Consider the following 27916-nt stretch of genomic DNA (forward strand, 5'->3'; position numbering starts at 1 on the left):
ATATACAATGAGTTGAAGAAAATGTTCCAATTAACATTTGTCAAAAAACCTGAAGCATTTTTGTTAGGGATTGTAGGGAAAAGACCTGCCAAGGAAAATATCTTTATGTATGCGACAACGGCAGAAAGAGTCTTAATAGCACAAGGATGGAAGAACGAGGAAATCCCGACCAAAGAACTGTGGCAAGAGAAATTGATGGACTAGGCAGAATTGGCAAAACTGACACACAAACTACATGACAAGGATAACTGTGATTTTAAAGATGAATGGGAACCCTTTACAAAGTATTTAAAGAAACAACAAAATGAACTGGACTCCTTGGCAGGTTTTGAATAAACATTCACAAACTACTTGTTGATAACATCTAGATAGATAAATTAAGGATCTGTACAGTTTTGTAACATGCAGAGAATAACATATGTTGATAAACCAGAGAGAGGAGCTGAGGGAAGTCAAGGGGGGGGAGGGGAAAAAATAGGGGGGGGTTGAAGGATGATATGTTTTTTGATAAAATGCTATGTTGGAATTACTAATAAAAATGTTTTTCTTAAAAGAAACGGTGGGAAACAAATTAGTCTTAAGAATATTATCGACATCAAGAGCGCATTCAGGCCAGAGTCAAGCACAACAGAGCCACTTTAAACCGTCATGGCTTCCCCCCAAAGGATTCTGGGAGCTGCCATTTGTCAAGGGCGCCTCATGGAGCTACAATTCCCAGAGTCCCCAAGGAAGAGGGATTGGTTGTTGAACCACTCTGGGAATTGTAGCTCTGTGAGAATAGTGGGGCGTATCCTAACAATTCTCATCACCTTTAAACTATTATTAAACTATTATTATTTATTATTATTATCTTTAAACTACAGGAGCCTTTGGGGGAAGCCACGACTGTTGGTTGGCACATCACGGCTCTTTAGATATGTGGTGTGAATGTGGCCAGAAACAAACGCAGAACAGACCCAATGAAATCAACGTGTCCATTCATTCCAGTGGGTCTACTCTGAGTAAGGCTAGCATCGGCTGGAACCCTTGGGGCGCAAAACAAGTGACTGGGGAGGATTTTGAGGGCCAGGCAGAGATGCTTGGAGGGCCACCCCTGTTGACTATGGAAGGAGGAGCTCCAATACTCCAGCCTCCCCACAACTCCCTAACTGCTCCCCCCCCCCCACAGTCCACTGTCATCATCGCTCACCTCAGGGACACCGACTGGACCCGCTCCACCTCGATCTGCCTCTTCAGGACCTCCCTGATGGCTCCTTTATCTGGGCCCTGCTTCACCTTCTCGCGGCCGATCAAGTAGAGGAACTTGGGGGTCAGGATCAGGTCCCGCTTCACTGTCTGCAGGGAAATTATGAAAAACGGGTCGTAAGAACATCCAGCCGAGACATCACCTTGCCAACAAAGTTCCGTATAGTTAAAGCTCTGGTTTTCCCCGTACGGATGTATAGAAGTGAGAGCTGGACCATAAAGAAGGCTGATCGCCAAAGAATTGATGCTTTTGAATTTTGGTGCTGGAGGAGACTCTTGAGAGTCCCATGGACTGCAAGAAGATCAAACTGATCCATTGTGAAGGAAATCAGCCCTGAGTGCTCACTGGAAGGACAGATCCTGAAGCTGAGACTCCAATACTTTGGCCACCTCATGAGAAGAGAAGACTCCCTGGAAAAGAGCCTGATGTTGGGAAAGATGGAGGGCACAAGGAGAAGGGGACGACGGAGGACGAGATAGTGGGACAGTGTTCTCGAAGCTACCAGCATGAGTTTGACCAAACTGCGGGAGGCAATGGAAGACAGGAGTGCCTGGTGTGCTCTGGTCCAGGGGGTCACGAAGAGTCGGACACGACTAAATGACTAAACAACAAGAACATCCAGCCCAGTTCTCACATTGGCCAAACATCCCAAAGAGTTTTGGAACCTAGATAGACTGCCACTGGGCCTGGAGGTTCTGTAAAAAATTAAGAAGGGCTGGCTGGATCCAACCAGTGGCCCACCTAGTCCAGCCCTCCTGTTCTCGCAAGCTTTCTGCATTCCTTTGTGTAAGAACCTCTTGCAGATGGAAGGATAAAGGCTAAACACATATTCATAAACAGATGCACATCATAACTCTAGCAGAAGATCCCAAACTTCTTTGTAGGGTCTGTATGAGTGCTGGACACGCATGTGGGTTCAGGAAAATGCTTGCAACAATATTCAGCAATGTTTACTGCCTCCGACGGGGAGGCAGAGCCCAGGCAACAGGGCAGGACTCAGAAAGAAAGACGGGGCTATAAATAATAATAATAATAATTTATTTATATCCCACTCTCCCCAGCCGAAGCCGGGCTCAGAGCAGCTAACAACAGTAAAATGTTGCAGAAAATGCATGCAGAAAGATGGCCACAAAAAAGGACTCTCGCAGTGTCCCGGCTCACCTTGAAGCGCCGGTCATACTTGACAACCGTGTCAGCAAAATCCACGCGCTCTCGCCGGCCCACAAAGCGGCGCAGCTCAGGGTGGGTCTCCAAGCCGATGTAGTCGCCCATGAAATTGCGGTTGATGCTGTTCCGGCGACGCTCTTTCTTGTTCAGAACGATGTTGGACGCTTTGCAAGACACAAGCGAGAAAGAAGCTAGGCCTAGCTGCGGCCAGGCACTCTGTGCGGGCTCAGAGACAGTTTCCCAGTAGTCACATAAGCCCTGCTGTTATGTACTAAGCTTGGATCCTAGATTAATAGGCAAGTAGGATCCTAGAATGCAACAACTGATTGGCTTGCAGGAAAAGACCAATCAGGCTCCAGGAGGGAAGCAGAATTTGCCAATCAGACGGGACTCCTTGTGCAAATAATGTATATAAAAGCCTGATGTTTGGGGGGCAATTAAATCACTGTTTTACAAGCTGCAATAAAGAGCATGAAATCACTACAGGACTCCGAGTATATTTCACCTTAGGCGCACTTTTGGGGCACTGTGCTACCCAGAGTTCAAATTGCGGAGAACCCTTGTGCCACATCACCTGATTTTGGACAAATATGGGCCCCCGTAGAATCATGGAACTGCAGAGTGGGAAGGGACCACTTGAGTCATCTAGTCCAACCCCCTGGAATGCAGGAGTCTTTTGCCCAACACTGGGCTCGAACCCAGGACCTTTAGATCAACAAATCTCATGCTCTCCTAACGGAGCTAAAATAATGGTTACGGATGCTGTCACAAAAGCCTTCTCTGCCCCCTCCTCCGTAATTCAAGTGCTGGTGTCACTGGCCACACGGCTCCTCCTTTGGGATGTTTGTGGAGCAATGAGGGATACTCCAGCTCAGCTGGGTCAACTAGAAAACAGCTCACCTTCTTCCCTCATCTGAATGTACTTCCGGACGGCCACGTGTTTCCGCCACGCCTGTTGGATCACGCGGGCGTAGCCGTCGTAACGGCGCTCGCGCATCTCCTCCAGGAGGAAAAGCTGGAGAAGGAGGGAAGGGGAGAAGAGAGGGAGATCAATTGGGGCGGCATTGCCAGGGGCAGGAAGGAGTCAGCAGACTCTAGAAGGAGCTGCCATTTTCTTGCCTCCCATAGGGATCCTTCACAGAATTGCAGAGTTGGAAAAAAAAAAATGAAATGAGCTCCAACCTGGAACAGGGACCAGTTTAACTTTTCAGACTTAAGGGCGGGAGAATGTTTGGAAGCTGGAACTTGTGACCCATCTCAGCTTCCCACTGGGGTGTTTGGTTTGCCACTGGGAGAACAGGGAGCTGGAGGAGCTAGACTTTGGCCTTATCAAGCAACAAGGCTGCTCTTATATTAAGGCTGAAAGATGAGGGAGGGAGGGAGGGAGGAAGGAGAGGGAGGGAAGAAGGAAGGAAGGAAGGAAAGAAGAAAAGCAGGGAGGGAGGGAGGGAGGGAGGGAGGAAAGAAGGAAGGGAAGAAGGGAGCGGGAGGGAGGGAGGAATGAAGGAAAGAAGAAAAGGAGGGAGGGAGGAAAGAAGGAAGAAAAGGAAGAAAAGAAGGAAGAAAAGAAGGGAGGGGGAGGGAGGGAAGAAAGAAGGAAGGGAAGAAAGAAGGAAGGAAGGAAAGGGAGGGAAGGAGGGAGGGAGGAAAGAAGGAAGGAAGAAAAGGAGGGAGGGAGGGAGGAAAGAAGGAACTTGAGCACAGCCATCTTCCTCCATGACTTCCCCCTGGGAGCCTCTGCTCCTCCCTCCTGCCCTCACCGACTCTGGAGCTTTGATGAAGACCTTTGTCCGCCCCAGCTGAAACTGGTCCAGGTCCATGTTGACAGATTTCATCAGGTGCACCACGCCCTGTTTCTCGTCCCCACGCCACAATGGCCATGTCTCTGGGGTCAGGATGGCGTACCTGGGAGAGAGAAAGAGAGAATGTGCCTACGGGGGTTTGTACATGTGAAAGTGGGGAGGATGGAAACAGGTTTTGGGAACGGTCCGGCCCTTTCTGACCGGCGCCTCCTTCCCTTCGGCTGCTTCTGCATAGTCCAAGGCTTTGTCCCCATCAATAGGGGAAGCTTTCCCTGATGGCCCACAAAGACTGAGCTTCCGTCGAAAGGCGCAGGAGCAGAGTAGGACGGGCTTTTCCTCTGGTCAGTTGGCAACCCTAGAAAGGACACGGCACACAAAGCCTCACCTATGGAGGAACTTGTGAAAGACCCTTCGGTAGGCGTAGCCGGCTCGGCGCACCCGGATATTCTCCCGCAGGCCCAAATATTCCACCTGGTGCTTCACCCTGGGGGAAGGAGCAGATATTGAGGGCCACAAGAACAACGGAAGCAGCCTCTTATCGTCCTTGCCATAGAGAACACCATAACTTTGGATTTGCTATAGTTAATTGTTCGGCATTACAATAAACAGTGAGAGATCTTAGAAGTTTTCTGAGGCCTACATAGGAGAAGGAAATTAGAACTGCTTAATCCACATATAAGAGAACCGGGAGGGGTGTACCAGGCAATTTAGGGGGGTGGGCATTTTCTTTCTCCATATTTCCTACTAAGGAGTTAATATAGAAGTTGAATAAAGTAGGTGCAAGGACGCAGCCTTGTTTAACACTATGGTAGGTTTGGATTTCCTTGGATAAGTGGCTCTGTCGGTCACACCTAACCCGGACCCGAGTGTTTTCGTACAAACTGCGGATGAGGCAGAGTAGACGTCTATGTTTGAGGGCTTAGTTTTTGGGATCAAATGGGAGGTTGGGGGGGGGTGTGAAGAGCCTGCCTGAACTTCTGGTAACAGCTGTTCAAAGATAGACTGCGCCTGGACACAGAAGTTCCATTGAGCCGTTCGTTACAACTGATCAGGCTATGTCACAAGGAAGAAAGTGGGGTTCCCCTCCCAATTTATGGGATAAATTGGTTCTTCTTCATGTGTCATTTTGGAGGGGCCGTACTGTCTCCCCTCATTCCCTCTCTTCATCTCTAGAACAGGAACTGATTTGAAGACCGCACCCCATCGGCCCCATGTGTCCCACAGCTGCCCCACCTGCTCTCCTCCCAGTCGCGGGGCCTCTTGGTCTCGTTCGGCTTGATGCATCTGATGTACTGCGGCGTGCATTTCATCAACGTGCCGACCAGGTCGTTGGCTTGTCTCTTTAATTTTTCCCAGGAGGGGAGGAGGTGGAAAGAAAAGAAAATATTTTGCTCTATTTAATTCCCCCCCCCTTTTTTTGGAGTCATAGCACAAAAGGAAAAGGGATGGGGAGGAGGGAGGAAAAAATAAGCAAGCTCGCAAATAATTTTCTCAGGGACAGGTTCCCTTTCCTGCTGCAGTTTGACGTAGCAGCTGCTGCACAACTGCATTTCTTAAAGCAAGGAATCCTAGCCCTTATGGATATACAAACACACACACACTTTCCTTGTCTCCGCATGCGCTGCCAAGCCACACTACCTTGATCTTGCTGCCAGCTGTGGTGGGACGCCCTTTCTTCTCTGCGTTGAGGTTTTCAGGAAAGAGATCTCGGATGAATGGGCTTTGGACAACAAGAAAAAAAACATTAAGGACCATCACTTCCCTTGTAGGAAATGTCTCACATGGCCCCAAAGAAAGGTACCACTTTCGAACACTGTCTCCTGACATCGCTTAAATCTTCCCATTTTACAGATGGGGAAGACTGAGGATCGCCCAGGAGACATTTAACTCAGCTGGGATTCAAACCTGCAACTTCCAGGTGTGAAACGCCATCCGGAAGGGACATGCTAGCAGGGCGGAGATGAGTTCCAGGAAGGAATTTTTGTTGCAAGGGGGCTGGAGGTTTGCTTTTGAGGGGCACCTTTCTCCCCACCCTGCCCCACTCACATCTCACTGCTCTGCATCAGCTCAATGAGGTCCGTAAAGAGCACATCGCGGTTCCGTTCGCAAAAACCGTTCACGTCGTACGAGACCTGTAGCACGCGGGAAGAAAGAGGCTCAGGTTGCTGGACTTTGCAGTTACATGCAGATTCCTGGGGGGCGGGTCCCTGCCCGCCCTCCACAATGCTGAACTGAACCAGACGGACCAAGGATCTGACTCAGGAGGCGGCAGCTTCCCATCCTCCTGATTTATCCAGAACCATGAGGACCAGGAACTTGCTATACTTTTAGCAGAAGGGCAGACAAAACTCAGTGGTTAGTGCAGCTGTTTGGCATGCAGAAGGTCCCATTTCAACCCCTGACGGCATCTCCAGACAAGGCCGGGAGAGACTCCCTGCTTGCTGCATGACTTAGTGGCAGTGACAGCCACCAACGGCCTGCCTTTCCCTTTCTTTAAATTTTCCGAAATTGTTTGTGATTCAGTATACCTGCGGGTCAAGGGACGCGGGTGGCGCTGTAGGTTAAACTACAGAGCCTAGGGCTTGCCGATCGGAAGGTCGGCGGTTCGAATCCCCGCCACGGGGTGAGCTCCCGTTGCTCGGTCCCTGCTCCTGCCAACCTAGCAGTTCGAAAGCACGTCAAAGTGCAAGTAGATAAATAGGTACCACTCCGGCGGGAAGGTAAATGGCATTTCTGTGCACTACTCTGGTTCGCCAGAAGTGGCTTAGTCATGCTGGCCACATGACCTGGAAGCTGTACGCCAGCTCCCTCAGCCAATAAAGCGAGATGAGCGCCGCAACCCCAGAGTCGTCCGCAGGGTGTTTAAAGGCTACCCACAGGTGTAAAGGTAAAGGGACCATTAGGTCCAGTCGTGGCTGACTCTGGGGTTGCTTCGCTCATCTCGCTTTACGCTGAGGGAGCCAGAGTACAGCTTCCGGGTCATGTGGCCAGCATGACTAAGCTGTGAGGGAACCGCCAGAAGGCCCTCAGAGCTGGACCTCAGTGTCTGGGCAGAACGATGGAGGTGGAGACGCTCCTTCAGGTCTACTGGACCGAGGCCGTTTAGAGCTTTCAACGTCAGCACCAACACTTTGAATTGTGCTCGAAAACATCCTGGGAGCCAATGTAGAGACCGGGGTTATGTGGTCTCGGTGGCCGCTCCCAGTCCCCAGTCTAGCTGCCGCATTCTGGATTAGTTGTAGTTTCTGGATCACCTTCAAAGGTAGCCCCACATAGAGAGCATTGCAGTAGTCCAAGCGGGAGATAACCAGAGCATGCACCACTCTGGTGAGGCAGTCTGCTGGCAGGGAGGGTCTCATCCTGCGTATCAGATAGAGCTGATAGACAGCTGCCCTGGACACAGAATTAACCTCCATGGACAACTGTGAGTCCAGAATGAGTCCCAGGCTGCGCACCTGGTCCTTCAGGGGCACAGTTACCCCATCCAGGACCAGGGAGTCCCCCACACCTGCCTGCCCCCTGTCCCCCCAAAACAGTACTTCTGTCTTGTCAGGATTCAACCTCAATTCAAAAAAGATTCACAGCTCTGTGGATGAGGGAGAGGGAGACCCACCCACTGCTTCCCTCTCAGATTCCCCTCCTGGGGGGCACTGACCTTCCCGGCATAATGGTGGATGACGAAGCCCTGGTTCCAACTGTTGAAGTGGGGGTGGGTCCCCAGGGCCGTCTGGAGCTTCTGCAAGAGGGTGTGGTCGGCCCCCTCGCCCTTGGCGTGCATCGTGGCGCAGACGTCGTCCAGGATGCTCATCAGCCCCGGAGGATTCTGGGAGTGGGAGCAGCAATGGGGGGAGGGGAAGAGGAGGGAAAGAGAAAATAAATAAATAAGAGGAGGCTAGCAGCTGAATTAATTGGGATGGGAGATTGTTTTCGTTTGTGCGCATATGCATATTAGATACATCATTATTATAGAACAATTATTAACGATTAGCATAATTATATCATAATAGTTATTACTAACATAATATTGATATCATCAGTAGTATTAATATATTCTTGTTGCATTTGTATTCCCCCTTCCCCCAAATAAATAGTAATAATAATAATAATAAATTTGTATATATACCCCGCCCTCCCCGGCCAGAGCCAGGCTCAGAGCGGCTATCACGAATAAAATTACAGTAAAAACATAATGGGGGGGGGGAACCCCAATTTAAAATACAGGTTAAAATGCAATTTAAAATGCAGCCTCATTTTAAAAGTAGCCCATAGGTGCCGAGTGCGAATTTCTCCCTCTCCATTTTATCCTCACAACAACCCTGCGGGGGAGGGCAATTGACCCAAAGTCCCCCCCCAGCGCGGCTTCACGCAGCTGATATCCAATGAAGCCAAATGTTGGGAGATTTGGGACAAATAAAAGAAAGGACTTTGTTGTGCAGCGCAGAGTGAATCTGCGGAACTCGCAACAACGGCCACCAAATTGGATGTACTCTATACAAGCACCCCTTTCGCTTGGATACCTGTTTGGTCATTTGAATGGCATACATCCCAATCTGTATTTGTAAACTAAGATGGATGTATTGATGCTTATTCTACTGCCAAGCTGACGGGCTTGTTTTTCCTTTGGTGTTTTCTTCCCTATTCCCCCCCCCCCCCCCGAGTAAACTTGCGCCCCCAAAAGAATCTCTATAACAGGAGTCACTCTGCACCCTTGCCCAGCGACAACTCCCAGGGTTCTTTGAGGGGAGAGGTGACAGTTCAGGCAGGTATGAACCCCGGGACGCAGGAGGTGGCGAGGCTCCTCCTTCAACTTTTAATAAATAATAATAATAAACTTTTATTTATATCCTGCCCTTACCAGCCGAAGCCGGGCTCAGAGCGGCTAACAACAGTAAAAGTAACACAGTTTACATAAAATCACAAACAATTAATTGAAATACATTCTAAAATCAATTCAGAATCAAATCAATTCAGCATCAAATTGATGGCAACCATTGGGCTAGAGTTCTATGAGAATTACCGAAGGAGGGAGTCAGACTGTGCCCTGGCCAAAGGCCAGGCGGAACAGCTCCGTCTTGCAGGCCCTGCGGAAAGATGTCAATTCCCGCAGGGCCCTAGTCTCTTGGGACAGAGCGTTCCACCAGATCAGGGCCACTGCCAAAAAAGCCCTGGCTCTGGTTGAGGCCAACCTAACCTCTCTGTGGCCTGGGACCTTCAGGAAGTTTTTATTTGAAGACCGTAAGTTCCTCTGTGGACATACCAGGAGAGGCGGTCCCGTAGGTACGAGGGTCCTAGGCCATATAGGGCTTTAAAGGTTAAAACCAGCACCTTAAGCCTGATCCTGTACTCCACCGGGAGCCACTGCAGCTGGTATAGCACCGGGTGAATGTGATCTCACAGCGAGGACCCCGTAAGGGGTCTCGCTGTGGCATTCTGCACCCGCTGGAGTTTCTGGGTCAGTCTCAAGGGCAGCCCCACATAGAGCGAGTTACAATAATCAAGCCTGGAGGTGACCGTCACGTGGATCACAGTGGCTAGGTCAGGGCGAGAGAGGTAAGGAGCCAAATGCTTAGCTTGGCAGAGATGAAAAAATGCCGCCTTTGTTATAGCTGTAATCTGCGCCTCCATGGAAAGGGAGGTGTCAAAGATTACACCCAAACTCTTAACGGATGTTGCTGGCACTAATTGTGCCCGCGCAAGAGATGGGAGTTGCCCCCCCATCCCAATATCGTCCCAATGTTTTCCCCACTCACCACTTTGTTCTCAATGAGGTCGCACACGACTTTGTTGTTGAAGTAGTCAATGGCGTTCCAGCGGATGCCCTCCTGGACGTATTCCTCCTGTGGGTCGGAAGAGGGGGATTGTGGGATGATTGGCTGGATGAGGAGCTAAACTTGCACAACAGACACACACACTTTCTCTATCCATCCATCAGCACTAAACTGCTCCTGGGACCATATGCGAATGACTTCACGGACACTGGCCAATAGGTACTATCTACAGTAGGGATGGCCCTCCAGATGCTGCCGAACTACAATTCCCATCATCCCCACACTGGCTGGGACTGAGGGGAAGTGGAGGCCGACAACATCTGTCAATGATCGCCGTAATGTGGACATTCCTTGTAGGGCATATAACAGTCATCTCTTGTCCGTTTCACTTCCTACACTGAACAAAAACACCACCGCCGGTCTCTCTCACCTGTTCGGCCTTCAGCGTCAGCTCGATGAAAATCTGCTGCAGTTTCTCGTTCACAAAGTTGATGCAAAACTGTTCAAATCCATTTTTCTGCAGAGAGGAAGAAAGAAGGGGCTGTCAGGAAGAACTCGAGAGTCGCAGGAGGGGAAGTCGGAGATTTGGGTTGCGACGGGGGGACAGAAATGTTGGGCATCGCTGCCCTGACCTCAGCTTCTCAACCCTCCGCCAACAAGACTCAGTTGGAACAAACCCTGGGTCTCTCCGCCTGTCTCCAGCTTGTAGAAAAAATGTGCATCAATATGCATATATATTATTTAGTTATTATATTTGCTGGTTCCTTTCCTGGGGGGAAATAGGCAGCCAGGAAGGCAGAGCAGTTTCTCAAGCAGAATCCTCTGAAATTAATGGTGGGTGCAAAGCATTGCAATGTATTTTTAATCTTTGTTGGAAGCCGCCCAGAGTGGCTGGGGAAACCCAGCCAGATGGGCGGGGTGCAAATAAATCATCATTATTATTATTATTATTATTATTATTATTATTATTATTATTATTATTATTATTGGAGGAGGGGTGTGCCCCACGTTTCAGGGGAATCTGCTATTTCCTTTTTTTAATATTACCTGGAAGATCTCAAAGCCGTAGATATCCAGAACCCCGATGCTGTATTCCTGGCGGTCTTTCTGTATGGCCTTGTTGACAGCCTGAGAGCAAATAAGAGCAGCGGACAAAAGGGAAGAGGGAGAAGGAGGGCAGATCTCATGAAATAAGCCAAGTTTTCACAATCAAATCTAAATAACCAGGACTTAGCATGCAGGACCTGCAGAGAGTTGTGTTTTGCACAAACATGGCTCCGTTTTCAGGCATCACCTACCATCCAACCATTCCGGAGTTGGAAAACTGGGATCTTCTTTTTTTAAAATAATAATAATATTGCAAGTGGCTGGATATTGCAGCCAGAGGTAAAGTATAATGTGCTGATGGTGTGTTCATGTAAGAGGCTACATCACAGGCAGTGTAGTGCAGTGGCTAGAGTGCTAGGTTAGGACCTGGGAGACCAGGACGACATTTTGCACCTGGCACAAGCCAGTTACTTCCGGGTTTTGTCGCTCGCGCATGCGCAGGTGGTCAAAATGACATCACGCGCATGCGCGGAAGTAGCAAATCACGACCTGTGCATGCGCGGCCACGGGTTGCGTTCGCTTCAGGATGTGAACAGGGCTCCGGAACGGATCCCGTTCGCATCCCGAGGCACCACTGTATGTGCTCTTAGTCTTATTTCTCAACTCGAGTCTCACTCCAACGTCAATCAAATACTAGCATAGGTAGCGAACCTTTACTGTATTTTTTGAACATATGTTTTACCGCATGTTTGGACAGAAGACAAATCGCCACAGGCTGGAGACCCAGGTGACAAATGCGGTCACCTGAGTGGGTCTTTGGAACAGGACCTTCTCAAAATGTCCACCCACCCACCTCCATGCCCTTTTGGGTGCCCAGCCCTGAAACTCACGTCCACCAGGAAATCGAAGAGACGGGCATAGAGGGCCTTGGAGAGGGCGTCCCGGGTGAAGCTGGCCTGCTCCACGTTCAGCGTCACGTCAATCACCTCCTGCTGCCCGCCCCACTTGCTGTCCATCTTCCGACTGGTCAGCTTCTCCTTGAGGCGTTGCTGGTCGATGGCCAAGAGGTACGATGGGAAAGCCAGGACTGGGGGAGAGAGGGGACTTGGCTGCCACGGTTGTTTTCAGGCCAGATTCGCGGCACACATTTAGAGCACTGCCACCCTGCTTTAGACAGTCGCGGCTCCCCCACGAAGAACCCTGGGAACTGTAGTTTGCTAAGGGTGCTGGGGCTGCTCGTCCCCCTCAGGGAAATCTGGGAATTGTAGCTCTGTGAGGGGGAAAGCACTCTTAACAAACGACAGTTGTTGGTTTCTTTTCCTGAGGAAGTCACAGGAAACCAGCGCCCCCTACTGTTGGACTCCCTTGCCTTCCACCCTACCGGTCCCAAGGGGAACCAGTCGCTGCTGAAACCCCTCAGCTGCCAGCCCCACAACTCACAGTCCTCGCTCTCCACCATGGCGTAATTGCCCGACTCCCGGAAAGTGATGTTGCCCAGGTGCAGGATCCCGGCCACGATCTGGAGCACCAAGGCTTGCTCTTCCCCCGAGAGGCCCACCACATCCATGGCTGTCTGGAGATGGGAGGGAGAGAAAGAGATGCCATTGCAGTGGGGTTGGGCTATGTAATGGTTGTAAGGGGTTACTTGTGCATAAGTTGCCTGCTAGTTGTGTCAGGTTGCCTGGTTCACCATGCCTTGGCTGACAGCCCACACTCCGTGGCCGGTCAGTCACTTGCAGAATCTGTCAGTGGGCGTTTCTTGAACCTTTTCCAGCACAAGAGCTGTTTGACGCCAAGTCTCCTCCTATGTTCCCTGCGCGGAACTCATCTGCGCAAGTAAGGGGAAGGCAGGGGTGTGCCAGCGCTCTCTCCACTAGTCTCTGATGCAGGGTCTTGGAGCCCAGTCTCCAATTCCTCCACCTCCCTCTCTTCTCTACTGGTGTTACGCTGAATTCCTTCCCCCCTGCTGGTCCCCTCTCCGGCATCGCTCTAGAGCCCTGCCTCCGCCCTTGCTCTGATGTCAGTTCCCTGACAGGCTAGATGGCATTTAGGGTCCCCTTCCGACTCTGCAATTCTGTGAAAAGGAGTCCGTACCAAAGGGGAACCTCTAGAGAAGAAAAAGGGGGACCAGGTGACTTGTCAAAATTCTGGGCTACGTGTCTCTGGTCATGTGCCAATTCCCTTTCCTTCAGGGGAATACACATGCAAATTGTTCTCCCCCCTTGAGGAAAAAATATTCTCTTGGTTGTATTTTCATTATTTTAACCGGTTTGTGCTTTGAAAAATTGTGCTCTGCATTTCCTCCATGGAGCTCAGTGTACTACTATATGCGGTGCCAGATTCAAACTATAACTTAGGGCTCCGCTCTCTTGGGGCCCCCCAAAAAAAATTAAAGGAAAAAATAACTGCCCCCACCCTGCTCTGCCCCTGGGTCTAGGTCCCCTGAAACTCTTGTCCTCTAAGTGGACTGACCACAGTTTCTTGAGCGCTCAGCAGGGAAATGGCCTGGATTCTAGTGACCTCAGAAAACACACAGGTCATCAAACACAGCAAGCATAGAACTGACCCCATGATACCCATTCCATGTTGCAAGAAATCGATTGTTTAGTGTTGCAGCATCCACACTATGGAACTCCTTGCCTCTTGAAATCAGGTCTTCACTGACCTCTTTTCGGCACCGGCTAGAAACAATTTTGTTCAGGCCACTCTATCCAGACCCATGTCGACATGTGTTTTGATCTGGTTTGGAGCAGCTTTAAATAATCTTTCGGATGTTTGAAATAGTTGTTTTTAACGGATAATATTTTCTGCTTTGAAGGGCTCCCCCCCACACACTTTACAAACAAGAGGGCTATAAATTTTATGAAATGAGGATGATGATTTAAAAGCCTTGGTTTCATACCAATGTCTCCTGAAATTCCTGGTGGTCGTTGACGTCTTCCACTTTGTAAGCTGCCGACTGGTTGAGGTAGTAGTAATAATCTGGAGTGGTGATACCCAAATTTTCTCGCTGCTCTGTGCTGGCTCCTTCCAGCAGCTGCAGTGAGGAGGGGAAGGGACAGGGAAGAGGTAATTAATAAACAAAATGAGACATTTTCTATGCAAAACGTGTTAAGAGCTCAAGAAACCTCTCAGCTCTGCAAAGCCTTTACAATACCTTTATGACGTAGAACAGCACAAATGTCTTAAGAGATCAAAAAATGATACATAATGAAATGAAAAGGATGCTTAAAATAATGTTCGTTTTAAAAAAACAAAACCAGAAGCTTTTCTCTTGGGAATTATAGGGACAGAACCACTGTATAGCAGCTTATTCATGTATACAGCGACAAAAATGTTACTTGCCCAAAAATGGAAAGAGGAAGAAGTTCCGGCAAACGAAGAATGGATACAAAAACTTATGGAATATGCAGAAATGGCAAAACTTACCGGAAGAATAAGAGATCAAGCTAACAAACTTTTTATAAAAGAATGGAAATGGTTTATTGAATATTTACAGGTAAATTGTAAACCGATAACAACACTGGCAGGATTCTTGTAATAACCTGCGGTTTCATAAGAGTATATATTTAAAGTAGATGAACAAATGAACAAATTAAGTTAATCTGGACATGCAGAAGATATTAAAAATAAACTTAAGGAACAGTAGGAAGAGGGGGAAGGAAGTCAAGTTTCGAAATGTCAAAACGATTGCAAAACCAGTGAAATGTATACATCTGAAAAGTATAAATATTTTTTTTAAAAAAAGAGTTAAAAAAACTGCAAACCTCCAGCGACATTGTAAGGTGGAACAGTGGCATTGTCCCCCTTTTCCAGCATGACTTTTCCCTTTTCTTGCAAGGAATCCTATTCGGAATAAGGGAATGTCCCTTAAAAAAAGGGAAACGTTGACAGCTACGTTTTCCAGGATAAACCACTTGAGGCCATGAAGCAGAGCTGGCAAGGGGTGTGGCTCAGGGATGCCATTGAGGCCACCAAGTGCCGCCCCTTGGGGATGCCAGTTTTAGCTCTGAAGGACACCAAAACACACACACAAACACACCCCTCTGGCCTCTTCCCATAAGATAATTTGGGCCTGATCCATCACCTGATAGTAGATGTGGAAGCTCCTCTCTCCTGGGTTCTGGCTGACGACACGCGACTTCTCCAGCAGGAAGTTGGAGATCTTGCCTCCGTCAGGCTCCCCGCCCCGGCTGAACTGGATCTCAAAATACTTGCCCTGGGGGGCAAACAGGAAGGGGACTCCGTTAGAATGACGCTTCCCGAGACCACAACCCCGAGCCCCAATCATTGTTGCATTGGCAAACAAAATACCGTATTTTTCACTCTATAGGACGCACTTTTTACCCTCCAAAAATGAAGGCGAAATGTGTGTGCGTCCTATGGAGTGAATGCAGGCTCCTTGGCTTCAGCGAAAGCAACGCAAAGCCTCCAAAGCGCAGAGGGAGCGCTGTCTCCGTGCTCCGGAGGCTTTGTGTTGCTTTTGCTGAAGCCTGGAGAGCGAGAGGGGTCGGTGTGCACTGACCCCTCTCGCTCTCCAAGCTTCAGGGATAGCTGCCTAAAGTCTTCGGAGCGCAGCGCGAGTTCTCGCTGCGCTCCGGAGGCTTCAGATTCCTTTCGCTGAAGCCAGGAGAGTCTTGAAGGGAACTGGGAACCTGAGCAACTCTTCAGATGTTGGTGAAGGACAAGTCCCATCATCACCCCTGAACAGACTAGCTAGAGATGATGGGAGTCAGAGTCCTATCTTGGGAAGCCCAAGGATATTCCTTACCTTTGGGTTAAAGGGTGACCTTTTCTCTTATATGCTAATAATAATAATAATAATAATAATAATAATAATAATAATTTATTTTTATACCTCGCCCATCTGGCTGGGCTTCCCCAGCCACTCTGGGCAGCTTCCAACAAAATATTAAAATCAAACATTAAAAGTTTCCCTAAACAGGGCTGCCTTCAGATGTTTTCTAAAAGTCTGGTAGTTGTTTTTCTCTTTGACATCTGGTGGGAGGGCGTTGCACTGGGCGGGCGTCACCACTGAGAAGGCCCTGTGAGCTGGACGTCAGTGTCCGGGCAAAACAATGGGGGTGGAGACGCTCCTTCAGATTTTTAAATTTATAAACTGCTCACATTATAAATGATCACAAGTGGTGTAGGGAAAAAAGGAGGTATAAAGCACACACAGATATTCGACAATCCGTCGAAGACAATTTAAAATATCAGTCAGAAAAGGCATTGGGGAGTAAAAAGTTGTCAAACATGCATCTGAAAGGAAGGGATGGTTGGCGAATGTCTTTTATCTCAAATAGTGACTAACTAAAGGGGTCACAGAAATAAGATAAGACTGTGTGTAAGCCACAATTCCTTCTATTCTTACTGGGTGCCTAAAAATTCAGCTTCCGCAGAATGCCCATTTGTGTTTTGCTTTTGCATTTCCGCTTTTGAACCGACACTGCCAAGTTTCTAGGCCTCATGGAGTCGGTGTCAGGAAAGCCAAACCTCCCAGTCAGAGCCCACATATCACAAACAGATCTCCAGTCTCGGTTTCGCAGACACTTACAAATCGGCTCGAGTTGTTGTTCCGAACCGTCTTGGCGTTCCCGAATGCCTCCAGGAGAGGGTTGGATTTCAGGATGATTTCCTTCACGTGCTGAGGTGGAAATGGGGTTTTGGGGGGGTTGATATTAAATCTGGTACAGCTCCTTTGCTTACAATTGCCTGAGACACGCAAGAGCCCCCTCTCAATTAACATCATAGAACCATAGACCTTGGAAGGGACCCTAAGAGGCATCTAGTCCAACCCACTAAAATGCAGGAATCTCAACTAAAGCATCCATGTCAGGAGTGCATGAAGGAGCCGGGCCCTGGGACCAGTAGGGCTTCGCAGGACTGGGGCTTTCCTAAGTTTGTTCTGGAGAGGCGAGGCGCGGCCGCACAGGTGAGGCCGACTGGTAACTCACTGCACCTGGTGGCAAGAGCCGGGAAGGGATATAAGGTCAGCATTTCCCTTCGGCTCTTTGCCACAACAACACGTTTCCTGCCTTGCTGCGTTTGGCTTTTTGTTTCCTGACCCTTGGACCCTGGACTTCGTGACTCCCTGCTTCTCAACCCCTGGACCCTGGACTTCATGACTCCCTGCTTCTCAACCCCTGGACCCTGGACTTCATGACTCCCTGCTTCTCGACCCTCGGACCCTGGACTTCGTGAGTCCTTGCTTCTTGACTCTCGGACCCCTGACTTTGTGACTCCTTGCTTCTCGACCCTCGGATCCTTGACTTCGTGACTCCTTGCTTCTCGACCCTCGGACCCTTGACTTCATGACTCCCTGCTTCTCAACCCTTGGATCCTTGACTTTGTGACTCCTTGCTTCTCGACCCTCGGATCCTTGACTTCGTGCCTCCTTGCTTCTCGACTCTCGGATCCTGGACTTTGTGACTCCCTGCTTCTCGACCCTCGGACCCCTGGTTTCTGGACTCTTGTTCCTGATCCCACCCCGCCATCTTGCCCCCGGTCCTGACGTCCTCAGCCAGGACTTCAATTGCCTGTAGACTGGACAGTGACAATTCACGATAGATGGCCACCCAACCTTTGCTTAAAGATCTCCAATATAGGAGAGTCCACCACCTTCCAAGGGAATCTGTCCCCTTACCCTCTGAAAGTCCTTCCCAAGGTTTAATCTGATTCTTTTTCTGCTGTCACTTAAATCCAGTGGTTTGGGCCCTACGCTCTGTAGCAGCAGCAGCAGGAAACTAGCTTGCTCAATCTTCCACGTGACCCGGCCCTTCAGATATTTGAAGATGGCTATCACATCTCCTCTCAGTCTCCTTTCCCCCCAGGACAGACACACCCAGCTCCCTCAACCATTCCTCATAAGGCTTGGTTCCCAGATCCTTAACCATCTTGGTCGCCCTCCTGTGCACATGTTCCAGCTTGTCAACATCCTTCTTAAATTGTGGCGCCCAGAACTGGACACAGTATTTCAGGTATGCTCTGACCAAGGCAGGACTATGACTTCCCTGACCCGGGTGGCGCTGTGGGTTAAACCACAGAGCCTAGGACTTGCCGATCAGAAAGTCGGGGGTTCGAATCCCCGCAATGGGGTGAGCTCCCGTTGCTCGCTCCCTGCTCCTGCCAACCTAGCAGTTTGAAAGCACGTCAAAGTGCAAGTAGATAAATAGGTACCGCTCTGGCGGGAAGGTAAACGGGAGGGGGGAAAGTGCGTCCTATGGGGCGAAAAATACGGTACCTTCCGATGGGAAGGTAAACGACGTTTACGTGCGCTGCTCTGGTTCGCCAGAAGCCATAGGCGCCGACTCCATGGGGCCTGAGGGGGCCCGAGCCCCCTCAAAAATTCGTTTGGGGGGGCTCTGCCCCCCCAATAATTTAACAAAAATTATTACCGTAAATTTCGCTCTGTGCGTGTTATTGAGCGAATGTGTGGTCCCTGGAGCTGACTCGCTGGAGCGCAGGGGCTTTCCTGCATTCTGCCTCAGGGTCTTACTGCCCACCCGCTTCTGTTGCTGCGTTTGCTCAAACTCAACAAAGAGCAGGGAATCCCCTGCCCTCCTGGCAAGCAGAGGGTTAAGGAAAGGATCGAGTCCTTCCTTCTAATTTTTTCCTAGTCACACTGCAGGCTCCAGGTGGGAGAGAGAGAGAGAGAGAGGGCTGGCTTGGGGGGGGGGACTTTTGCCTTCCTTTCCTCCCCCCCACCCCGTTAAAACTCCTCGCCTGCATTCTTAGCCAGCTGCTTCTCCGCACACTCCTCTTGTGCTTCTTGTCCCTTCTGTGTTTTTCCTTCCCTCCCAATTTAAAACGTGGTGACAAAGCACGGATCCACATGGATCCTCAGGATTTTTGCATCGGGTCACCCCAAATTCACCATCAGATCACATTACATGTCCATGGCTACAGTCTGTACCAAAAAAATCACGCACCCACTGTTGCCTGGGGCTGCAATGGTGCAAAAACGTGGTTACAAAGCATGGATCCACAGGATCTTTGCACTGGGTCACCCCAAATTCACCATCAGATAACATAGCATGTCCATGGCTACAGCCTGCACCAAAAAAATCATGCACCCACTGTTGCCTAGGGTCACAGTGGTGCAAAAACGTGGTTACAAAGCACGGATCCACATGGATCCTCAGGATTTTCTCATTGGGTCACCCCAAATTCACCATCAGATCACATAGCATGTCCATGGCTACATCTTGCACCAAAAAAATCACGCTCCCACTGTTGCCTAGGGTCACAGTGGTGCAAAAACGTGGTTACAAAGCACGGATCCACATGGATCCTCAGGATTTTCTCATTGGGTCACCCCAAATTCACCATCAGATCACATAGCATGTTCATGGCTACATCTTGCACCAAAAAAATCACGCTCCCACTGTTGCCTAGGGTCACAGTGGTGCAAAAACGTGGTTACAAAGCACGGATCCACATGGATCCTCAGGATTTTTGCATTGGGTCACCCCAAATTCACCATCAGATCACATAGCATGTCCATGGCTACATCTTGCACCAAAAAAATCACGCACCCACTGTTGCCTAGGGTCACAGTGGTGCAAAAACGTGGTTACAAAGCATGGATCCACATGGATCCTCAGGATTTTTGCATTGGGCTACTCCAAACTCACTGTCAGATATTAAAAATCTTTATAAAATGGAGAATTAAATACATACAGAATGTTAAATTTTCAGTTTTGAAATATTAGTACTAGTTTAGTACTATATTTCTATATTACAATAGTACTGTATTAGTTATTTTCAAATACTTAAATATTTTTAGGGTGTAAGACCCAATTAAAGCCCATTATTTACATACAGTATTACAGTATTAGGCATACTGTATTAACTTTATTAACTGTATTAAAGCATTAACTTTGAGATATTATTTTTATTTAATGAACCCTCAGCCTTATTCAAAGTAAGCTTAAATTAGCTATTTCACTTATTAATCAAAGTGCTATTACCGTGCGACAGCAATATTTTTTGTTTTATTCTTTTAATGATAGTTTAGGATTTATTTAAATATCATTTCAGTCTTTTCAGAGCTATATATTCACTGCTCTGTAATAGTCTATAAGCATAATTGTTACTGTAAATTAAATTAGCTTTTTACGAAAATACCGTGCGTGTTTATGTTTTGTTTCTTTTTTCAAAGCCAAAAAGTGTTTCAGGCTTGTCGAGTTTCCCGGAGTGTGGAGTTATAGAGAGTCGAGTTTTCGGGGTTCTAATGTTGATCATATGACTCTAAAATACTTTTAAAAAACTTTAAAACTCACTAATTTTCGTCTAAAATTTAGAAAACTTCCCAGGGCAGGACCCCGGTATGGGCCCCCCCAATATTTTTTATAAGTCGGCGCCCCTGCCAGAAGCAGCTTATTCATGCTGGCGACATGACCCGGAAGCTGTATGCTGGCTCCCTCGGCCACTAAAGCGAGATGAGCGCCGTAACCCCAGAGTCAGTCACGACTGGACCTAATGGTCAGGGTCCCTTTACCTTATTACTTCCCTTGATCTGGACACTAGACTTCTGTTGATACAGCCTAGAATAGCATTAGCCTTTTTAGCTGCTGCATCATGCAACTGGCCCATGTTAAGCATCACTGCTTGGAAACACGGGTGGGGAAATTTAGCCAATGTGGTTTAATACCTGCACTTTGGGGCCTCCACCAGACACCTTGGAGATGTAGCCCATGATGTATTTGGCTGCTACAGTCTTGCCGGCACCGCTCTCCCCACTACAACACAAGGAGAGGAAGATATCAAAGGGTTTAGCTGCAAAGAGAGGTACTAAAATCATACACCAGACGCTTCGTACCAGTCACACTGGAATATAGCTATTATGGAGAAAACCGCGTATGATTTGAGATTTTGACAAGGACTAGAACCTGCAGGCACATTTTAAATGATTTGGCATTCCTTTCTTACATATGCAAGAGAACCATCATTTTCAAACCATTATCAGAAGCCTGGCAAATCAGGAACTAGACTTGATAGTAAGATAATGCGAATATTCTTCATCTGCAGACAACACTCTTGCTTTTTGCTTTCGTGACTTCGTCATTTTAACCTCTCTGCAACAGCACAGATTATACGTGCCTATTTTGTAGTGGGGTTTTTTTTTTTAATCTTTCAATTTCTGCCTGTCTGTCATCTCTTTGTTTTATATATTTAATTTCTAAAATGAAATGAAAAATCTTTACCAACCCCTCCTCCCAAACTTCCCTACCCAGTTCTCTAAACTGTGCAGGATTTTACAAATATCATGTATCTCCCCCACTGCTTATGTCGCCTTTTCTTCTAATCTAAACAGCACAACCTTTCTCCATATCAATGCCACCCTTTCTGTCCCTGTAACATTACCTGATAATGACGCACTGATTCTCCCCGTCAATCAACATGTTCCGGTACATGTTATCAGCCAGAGCATAGATATGAGGAGGGTTTTCATACTGGGCCTGTGAGGAAGAAATGGTCCACGTAAGACATTTGATTATCCTATTTTCCAGAAAACCTTTGCTTTCCAAGGTATTTTAAGATCTAGGTAACAAAGGGCCTTGGGCAGGGGAATCCCCCATCATGGCAATGACACAGGCATGAAAATGACTACCCGTATTTTTCGCTCTATAAGACGCACCAGACCACAAGACGCACCTAGTTTTTGGAGGAGGAAAACAAGGGAAAAAATATTCTGAATCCCAGAAGCCAGAACAGCAAGAGGGATCGCTGCGCAGTGAAAGCAGCAATCCCTCTTGCTGTTCTGGCTTCTGGCATAGCTGCGCAGCCTGCATTCGCTCCATAAGATGCACACACATTTCCCCTTACTTTTTAGAAGGAAAAAAGTGAGTCTTATAGAGCAAAAAATACGGTACCTGGAGAATTTATTTATTTATTGCGTTTATATCTTAAGTTGGCTCCCCCCCCCCCACTCTTCTCGTTTAATCCCACACAGCAAGAGACACACATCTTGTAAATGTACACACCCATTCAGAGCAGGCATAGGCAAACTCGGCCCTCCAGATGTTTTGAGACTACAATTCCCATCATCCCTGACCACTGGTCCTGTTAGCTAGGGATGATGGGAGTTGTAGTCCCAAAACATCTGGAGGGCCGAGTTTGCCTATGCCTGATTTAGAGGAATTTCAGCATCATCACCAGCACTCATTCATTCATTCATTTATACATGCTTTTTTGGAGAGCGCAAAAATCAACAGAACAAACTTAGGTCCCTGCATTCCATTGCGTCTTCTCTAAGCAGAACTTAGCCGGATCCCACCAAATAATAATAAGTTATTTGCACAGCCCTGACGATTAGTGGCAGTCCGTTTAAAATATTTGTTAATTGCTCCGCCGCCAAAGCGTTTTGGGGTCCGTATGCAAATGTGTGAATTAAGTGCACGAAATATAACCACAACTTGAGCCTGACAAATGGTTTGAGGGGAATGGAGTAAGGCAGAAAAACAGCAAGAGCAAATTAAAACCTGAAAGGAAAAAAAAGCAAAGGATTGCTATCCTAAGGGGTCCCTTCCTACAATTCCTTACAAATCCTAGGTAAGGATTGCTATCCTAAGGGGTCCCTTCCTACAATTCCATGATTCTGTGAAACATTTTTAATATCTATCTATCCATCCACGCGGGTGGCACTGTGGGTTAAACCACAGAGCCTAGGGTTTGCCAATCAGAAGGTCAGTGGTTCGAATCCCCGTGACGGGGTGAGCTCCTGTTGCTCAGTCCCTGCTCCTGCCAACCTAGCAGTTCAAAAGCACGTCAAAGTGCAAATAGATAAATAGGTACTGCTCCGGCGGGAAGGTAAACGACGTTTCCGTGCGCTGCTCTGGTTCGCCAGAAGTGGCTTAGTCATGCTGGCCACATGACCCGGAAGCTGTACGCCGGCTCCCTCGGCCAATAAAGCGAGATGAGCGCCGCAAGCCCAGAGTTGGCCACGACTGGACCTAATGGTCAGGGGTCCTTTTACCTTTATCCACCCATCAATCTCCCTCCCTACAGCTGGCTGTTAACGGGGATGGTCTGCCCACTGGCCACTAGATGGCAATGTCAGAGCAAAGCAGACCTCCATGTGGGTCAGAGTGGGCAAGGCAAATCAATGGCACTTCTGACTGGGCGCCGAGGTTCCAGTTGCACAACTCTGTGAGTGTGGCCACGCTCCCTCCTTTGACTCACGGCTTTCGCAGCGTCACTGGAGAGGAGGAAGCCATTCCCAGGCTCCAGCAGAGTTTCAGGCCAGCTCCCACCTACCTCACCTTCCCATTCTGGAAGGTAGGAGCAGTACAGCAGGCAGGAATACAACAGGGGAAGCTGACCACCCATTGCTACCCAGGAAAGTTGAATTTCTGACTGCCAGGCACAGGACACAGAATATCTTTTTGTTGCTTCAGTGTTCAAAAGAGCTTTCCTGGGTTAGCCGAGACTCTGAGATGGGTCTGGGGAACCTATAGCCCTCTGGGCGCTGCTGAACTATAACTCCCATCCTCCTCCCTCCTTGTTGGACCATGCTGGCTTCTGGGACTTATCTGATGGGAAGTCACTATTGGGGTGGGGCAAGGCACAGATATTCCCCTGCCCTGTTCTAATCCAAGAGTTCCTCGACAATATTTATTATTATTATTATTATTATTATTAATTATTTGTACCCTGCCCATCTGGCTGGATTTCCCCAGCCACTCTTGGCGGTTTCCAACAAAGATTAAAAATACTATAATTCATCAAACATTAAAAGCTTCCTTAAACAGGGCTGCCTTCAGATGTCTTCTAAATGTCAGGTAGTTGTTGTTCTCTTTGACACCTGCTGGGAGGGCGTTCCACAGGGCAGGTGCCACCACCGAGAAGGCCCTCTGCCTGGTTCCCTGTAACTTGGCTTCTCACAGCGAGGGAACCGCCAGAAGGCCCTCAGAGCTGGACCTCAGCGTCCGGGCAGAACTATGGGGGTGGAGACGCTCCTTCAGATATACTGGGCCGAGACTGTTTAAGGCTTTAAAGGTCAGCACCAACACTTTGAATTGTGCTTGGAAATGTACTGGGAGCCAATGTACGCTTCTCGTTCAATTGTCAGCGCAAGGCTCAGAAAAATGGAATTCCTACAAATGACAGATCTCGATAGTTGCTTTGAGGGAAGCTGGGGAAGCCAGTGTCACCGGAAGGGGGTGGGGGCGGGACTCTGCACATGCCCAGGGGCACTCTCCACCTCGGCAGCTGCATAAACAAAAGGAAGGCAAACCTAGTGACTTACCGCCCCCTGGTACATGTCGATCTCGCGGTCGGTGAAGTAGGGCAGTTGTTTGAAGGGGTTCACGGAAATCAGGACAGGACCAATGTAGGTCTTTTTATGTTTAAGTCAAGGGTCAAGGAACAAAACAAGGATGGGCAGGCAATTCAGTGATCAGTCAAATCCAGCAGGTTCCCTCGCAGCTGAAACAGCCAGAGCCCTGAAGCTGGATCAGGCCAAAGGATAATCCAGACCTTCTCCATTATTTGACTCGCTGCGGTGAAATGACATAATCTACAGAACTAATTTTGCTGCCATTGCATGATTCTACTCGTTCATTGCAATGCAAATGGTGGGAGGACCGGAAACCCGACCGATGAAATATCATTTGCAGATGGAATAATATACCTCCAGGTATAGGGCAGTATTTAATGCCATAAATAATAACAACAATAATAATTATATTATATATATGCCGCCCATCGCACTGGATTGCCTCAGCCAATCTGGGTGGCTTCCTACAAAATATTAAAATGCAAAAAACCTCGAGCATTAAAAACCTCCCTGTACAGGGCTGCCTTCAGATGCCATTTAAAAGTCAGGTGTTTATTTCCTTGACATCTGACAGGAGGACGGGCGCCACTACTGAGAAGGCCCTCTGCTTGGTTCCCTGTAAACTCACTTTTCGCAGTGTGGGAACCACCAGAAGGCCCTCGGAGGAGGACCTCAGTGTTTGGGCTGAACGACGGGAGTGAAGACATTGTTTCAGATATACTGGGCCGAGGCCATTTAGGGCTTAAAAGGTCAGTACCAACACTTTGAATTGCGCTCGGAAATGTACTGAGAGCCAATGTAGGTCTTTCAAGACCAGTGTTATGTGGTCTCGGCGGCCGCTCCCAGTCCCCAGTTTAGCTGCCGCATTCTGGATTAATTGTAGTTTCTGGATCACCTTCAAAGGTAGGCCCACATAGAGCGCATTGCAGTAGTCCAAGCGGGCGATAACCAGAGCATGCACCACTCTGGCGAGACAGTCTGCGGGCAGGGAGGGTCTCATCCTGCGTACCAGATGGAGCTGTTAGACAGCCGCCCTGGACACAGACTTGACCTGCGCCTCCATGGACAGTTGTGAGTCCAGAATGACTCCCAGGCTGCGCACCTGGTCCTTCAGGGGCACAGTCACCCCATTCAGGACCAGGGAGTCCCCCACACCCACCAGACCACTGTCCCCCAAGAACAGTACTTCTGTCTTGTCAGGATTCAGCCACAATCCGTTAACTGCAGCAAACACCCATCGCATTCTCTGGATCAATTTCCGTTCCGGACACAAATAAGCAGATATCGGCAAATTTCTTCAGCCATTTCTGCCAGAATCCCGTCATAACTGCCCTGGACCTGTTTAAAAGGAAACGGCAGGTTCATACCTCAATTCTTCCCCCCAAAGAAATTGGTCAGAGCCTTTACTCAAGGCTGACTCCCCACAAAAAACCCCAACACGTGTAAAAGGATACAAATATATAGTCGTCCATGAACCGCTTCTTGAGGTTCTCCACGATGGCATCCTCATTGATCTTGGACAGCAGGACCATGTCGTCCACGCCAGTCTGCTTGACATTCTGGGTCTGCCAGTGATACCGCTCTTTGCTGACCTGCGGGAGAGTATTATTAACAGTTGTGTTTATTGAATTATATCCAGGCATCCTTCCCCCCAAAGGGGTCGAGGGCAGCAAGCGCACTAGCCATCAGGACACCTTAAAAACAATACCAGCAAAGGTGCAAAACAGGAAAGATCTTTAAGAAGTCTTGCTGGTGCCAAAAAGAACACAGAGGGAAAGAATTCCAAAGGATGATGTTTAATATTATCTAAAACATTAGTAGTAGTAGAAGTAAAAATATTTTTACGCTGTCTTGAAAGGGGACAAATATTCCTGAGGTGGTAAACAATTAAATACAACATAGTGTGAGAATAACCAAGTTGTTTAAAAGCCAGTGAAAATAAACCACAAACGTCCAGCCTCAAAAATTCAGTACATAACAAAAACAGAGGAATCCACCTTAAACTGAGCCAGACTGCTGGTTCATCTAGCTCAGTATTGTAAGTAAGCTTCTAGTCCAGCGGTCAGCAAGGTTTAGCTTTCCTGGGCAGGATTGGTCCCGCGGAGATCCTTTCATGGGCCAGATTGTGGCATCTGTGTGTGTGCAGACACGATTTTCGGTGTCTGTGCATGCGCAGATGTGATTTCCAGCGCCGCGGAAGCAAGTCGCCACACCGCACTGCACTGTTTTAGCGCAGAGCGCAAATGGGCAACTCAGTTCAGGGGCAGCTCGTGGGCCGGTCAAACGACCTCTGCGGACACTTCCGGCCCATGGGCCTTAGGTTACTGACCCCTGTTCTAGTCCTCATCACTGTAAATAAAGGGATGAATGAATAGGAAGACAGGAAGATGAGGAAAAGGAGGGGACATTTTATCATATGTGGTGGGATTGTAAGGTAATTTTAAAAAATTGGGAAATGATATACAATGAATTGAAGAAAATGTTCCATTTAACATTTGTTAAAAAACCTGAAGCATTTTTATTAGGGATTGTAGGGAAAGATCTGCCAAAAAAATCTGAAAAACATCTTCATGTATGCGACAATGGACGCGAGAGTTTTAACAGCACAAGGATGGAAGACTGAAGAAACCCCAACTAAAGAATTGTGGCAAGAAAAATTGATGAACTATGCAGAACTGGCAAAACTGACATACAAGCTACGGGACAAGGATAACTGTGACTTTAAAGAAGTATTTGAAGACACAACAAAGCGAACTGGACACCTTGGCTGGTTTTGAATAAACATTCACAAACTTTTTATTGATAATAATCAGCTAAATAGTTTGAGGATTTATACAACTGTGTAACATGCAGAAAACAGCATTTTTAGAGAAATCAAAGACTGGAACTGAGGGAAGTCATGGGGTGGGGGTGGGTGGGTTCTGTGGGGGAGGGAGGAAAAATGGGGGGGGGGAATAAGGATGATATGTTTCTGGATAATATGTTTTGTTTTAATTTTGAATAAAAGTTATTTTTTTAAAAAGGAAGGCAGGAAGATGCTTTTTATCATGTCAGACTACTGATCCATCTAGCTTGGTCCTGACTACATTGACTGACATCAGCTTTTCAGGGTTTTGGAGATGGAGTCCGACCCAGCCTGGAGATGCTGAACCAGGGAACTTCTGTGTCCAACCAGAGGGCTCTACCACTGAGATGTGGACACTCCCTTAAAAAATAATTGAAAGATTCTAGTCCTCATAGTTCTAAGCAGAGCAACTTGTCTGTACTAAAATATTCATTGTTTGTAGAAAAATATATTTGGGGTGTGTGGCCAAATGACGTATTTAGGAAGACGAAAAGGTCTATATTTTTCAGTCGGTAAGAGAATTTTTTAGTGAAGTGGATTGCAAACATTTCCATGGCTCTTCACACAAGTCAATGTGCTCCCACATTTATCTGAAGACTTCATAGCCGAAGCGTGTCTGGTTTTGATATGTTTCAGAAGATACTTATCTCATATTTTTTTCAACTCATTGACACTTGGAATATCATTCCACACAAATTTCCTGGCTCGTTTGGGTATGAGATAGTTTTTATATAATTGCATTTTAAATTAGAAAGTTGT

The 27916-nt window shown here is 48.0% G+C and overlaps 1 protein-coding gene across 2 annotated transcripts in view; it reads right to left on the reverse strand.

The window, feature by feature from the left end:
- LOC309358376 (unconventional myosin-Ie-like) overlaps positions 1-27916 on the reverse strand; it is a 46290-nt gene that overhangs the window by 6532 nt on the left and 11842 nt on the right. For both annotated transcript variants that reach the window (XM_081891359.1, XM_081891358.1), the window contains exons 2-22: positions 25767-25904; positions 24283-24372; positions 21399-21493; positions 20686-20773; positions 16588-16677; positions 15118-15249; positions 13933-14067; positions 12471-12603; positions 11921-12117; positions 11031-11111; positions 10414-10500; positions 9966-10052; positions 7871-8038; positions 6262-6347; positions 5854-5935; positions 5449-5555; positions 4601-4699; positions 4174-4318; positions 3314-3428; positions 2408-2577; positions 1190-1335 (exon numbers count right to left, since the gene is read on the reverse strand). In XM_081891359.1, coding sequence (XP_081747485.1) covers positions 1190-1335; positions 2408-2577; positions 3314-3428; positions 4174-4318; positions 4601-4699; positions 5449-5555; positions 5854-5935; positions 6262-6347; positions 7871-8038; positions 9966-10052; positions 10414-10500; positions 11031-11111; positions 11921-12117; positions 12471-12603; positions 13933-14067; positions 15118-15249; positions 16588-16677; positions 20686-20773; positions 21399-21493; positions 24283-24372; positions 25767-25904 — 2471 coding nt within the window. The remainder of the gene's footprint in view (positions 1-1189; positions 1336-2407; positions 2578-3313; positions 3429-4173; positions 4319-4600; positions 4700-5448; positions 5556-5853; positions 5936-6261; positions 6348-7870; positions 8039-9965; positions 10053-10413; positions 10501-11030; positions 11112-11920; positions 12118-12470; positions 12604-13932; positions 14068-15117; positions 15250-16587; positions 16678-20685; positions 20774-21398; positions 21494-24282; positions 24373-25766; positions 25905-27916) is intronic.

The sequence above is a fragment of the Podarcis melisellensis genome, assembly GCF_964234715.1.
Source record: "Podarcis melisellensis genome assembly, chromosome: 16".
Classification (NCBI taxonomy): Eukaryota; Metazoa; Chordata; class Lepidosauria; order Squamata; family Lacertidae; genus Podarcis; species Podarcis melisellensis.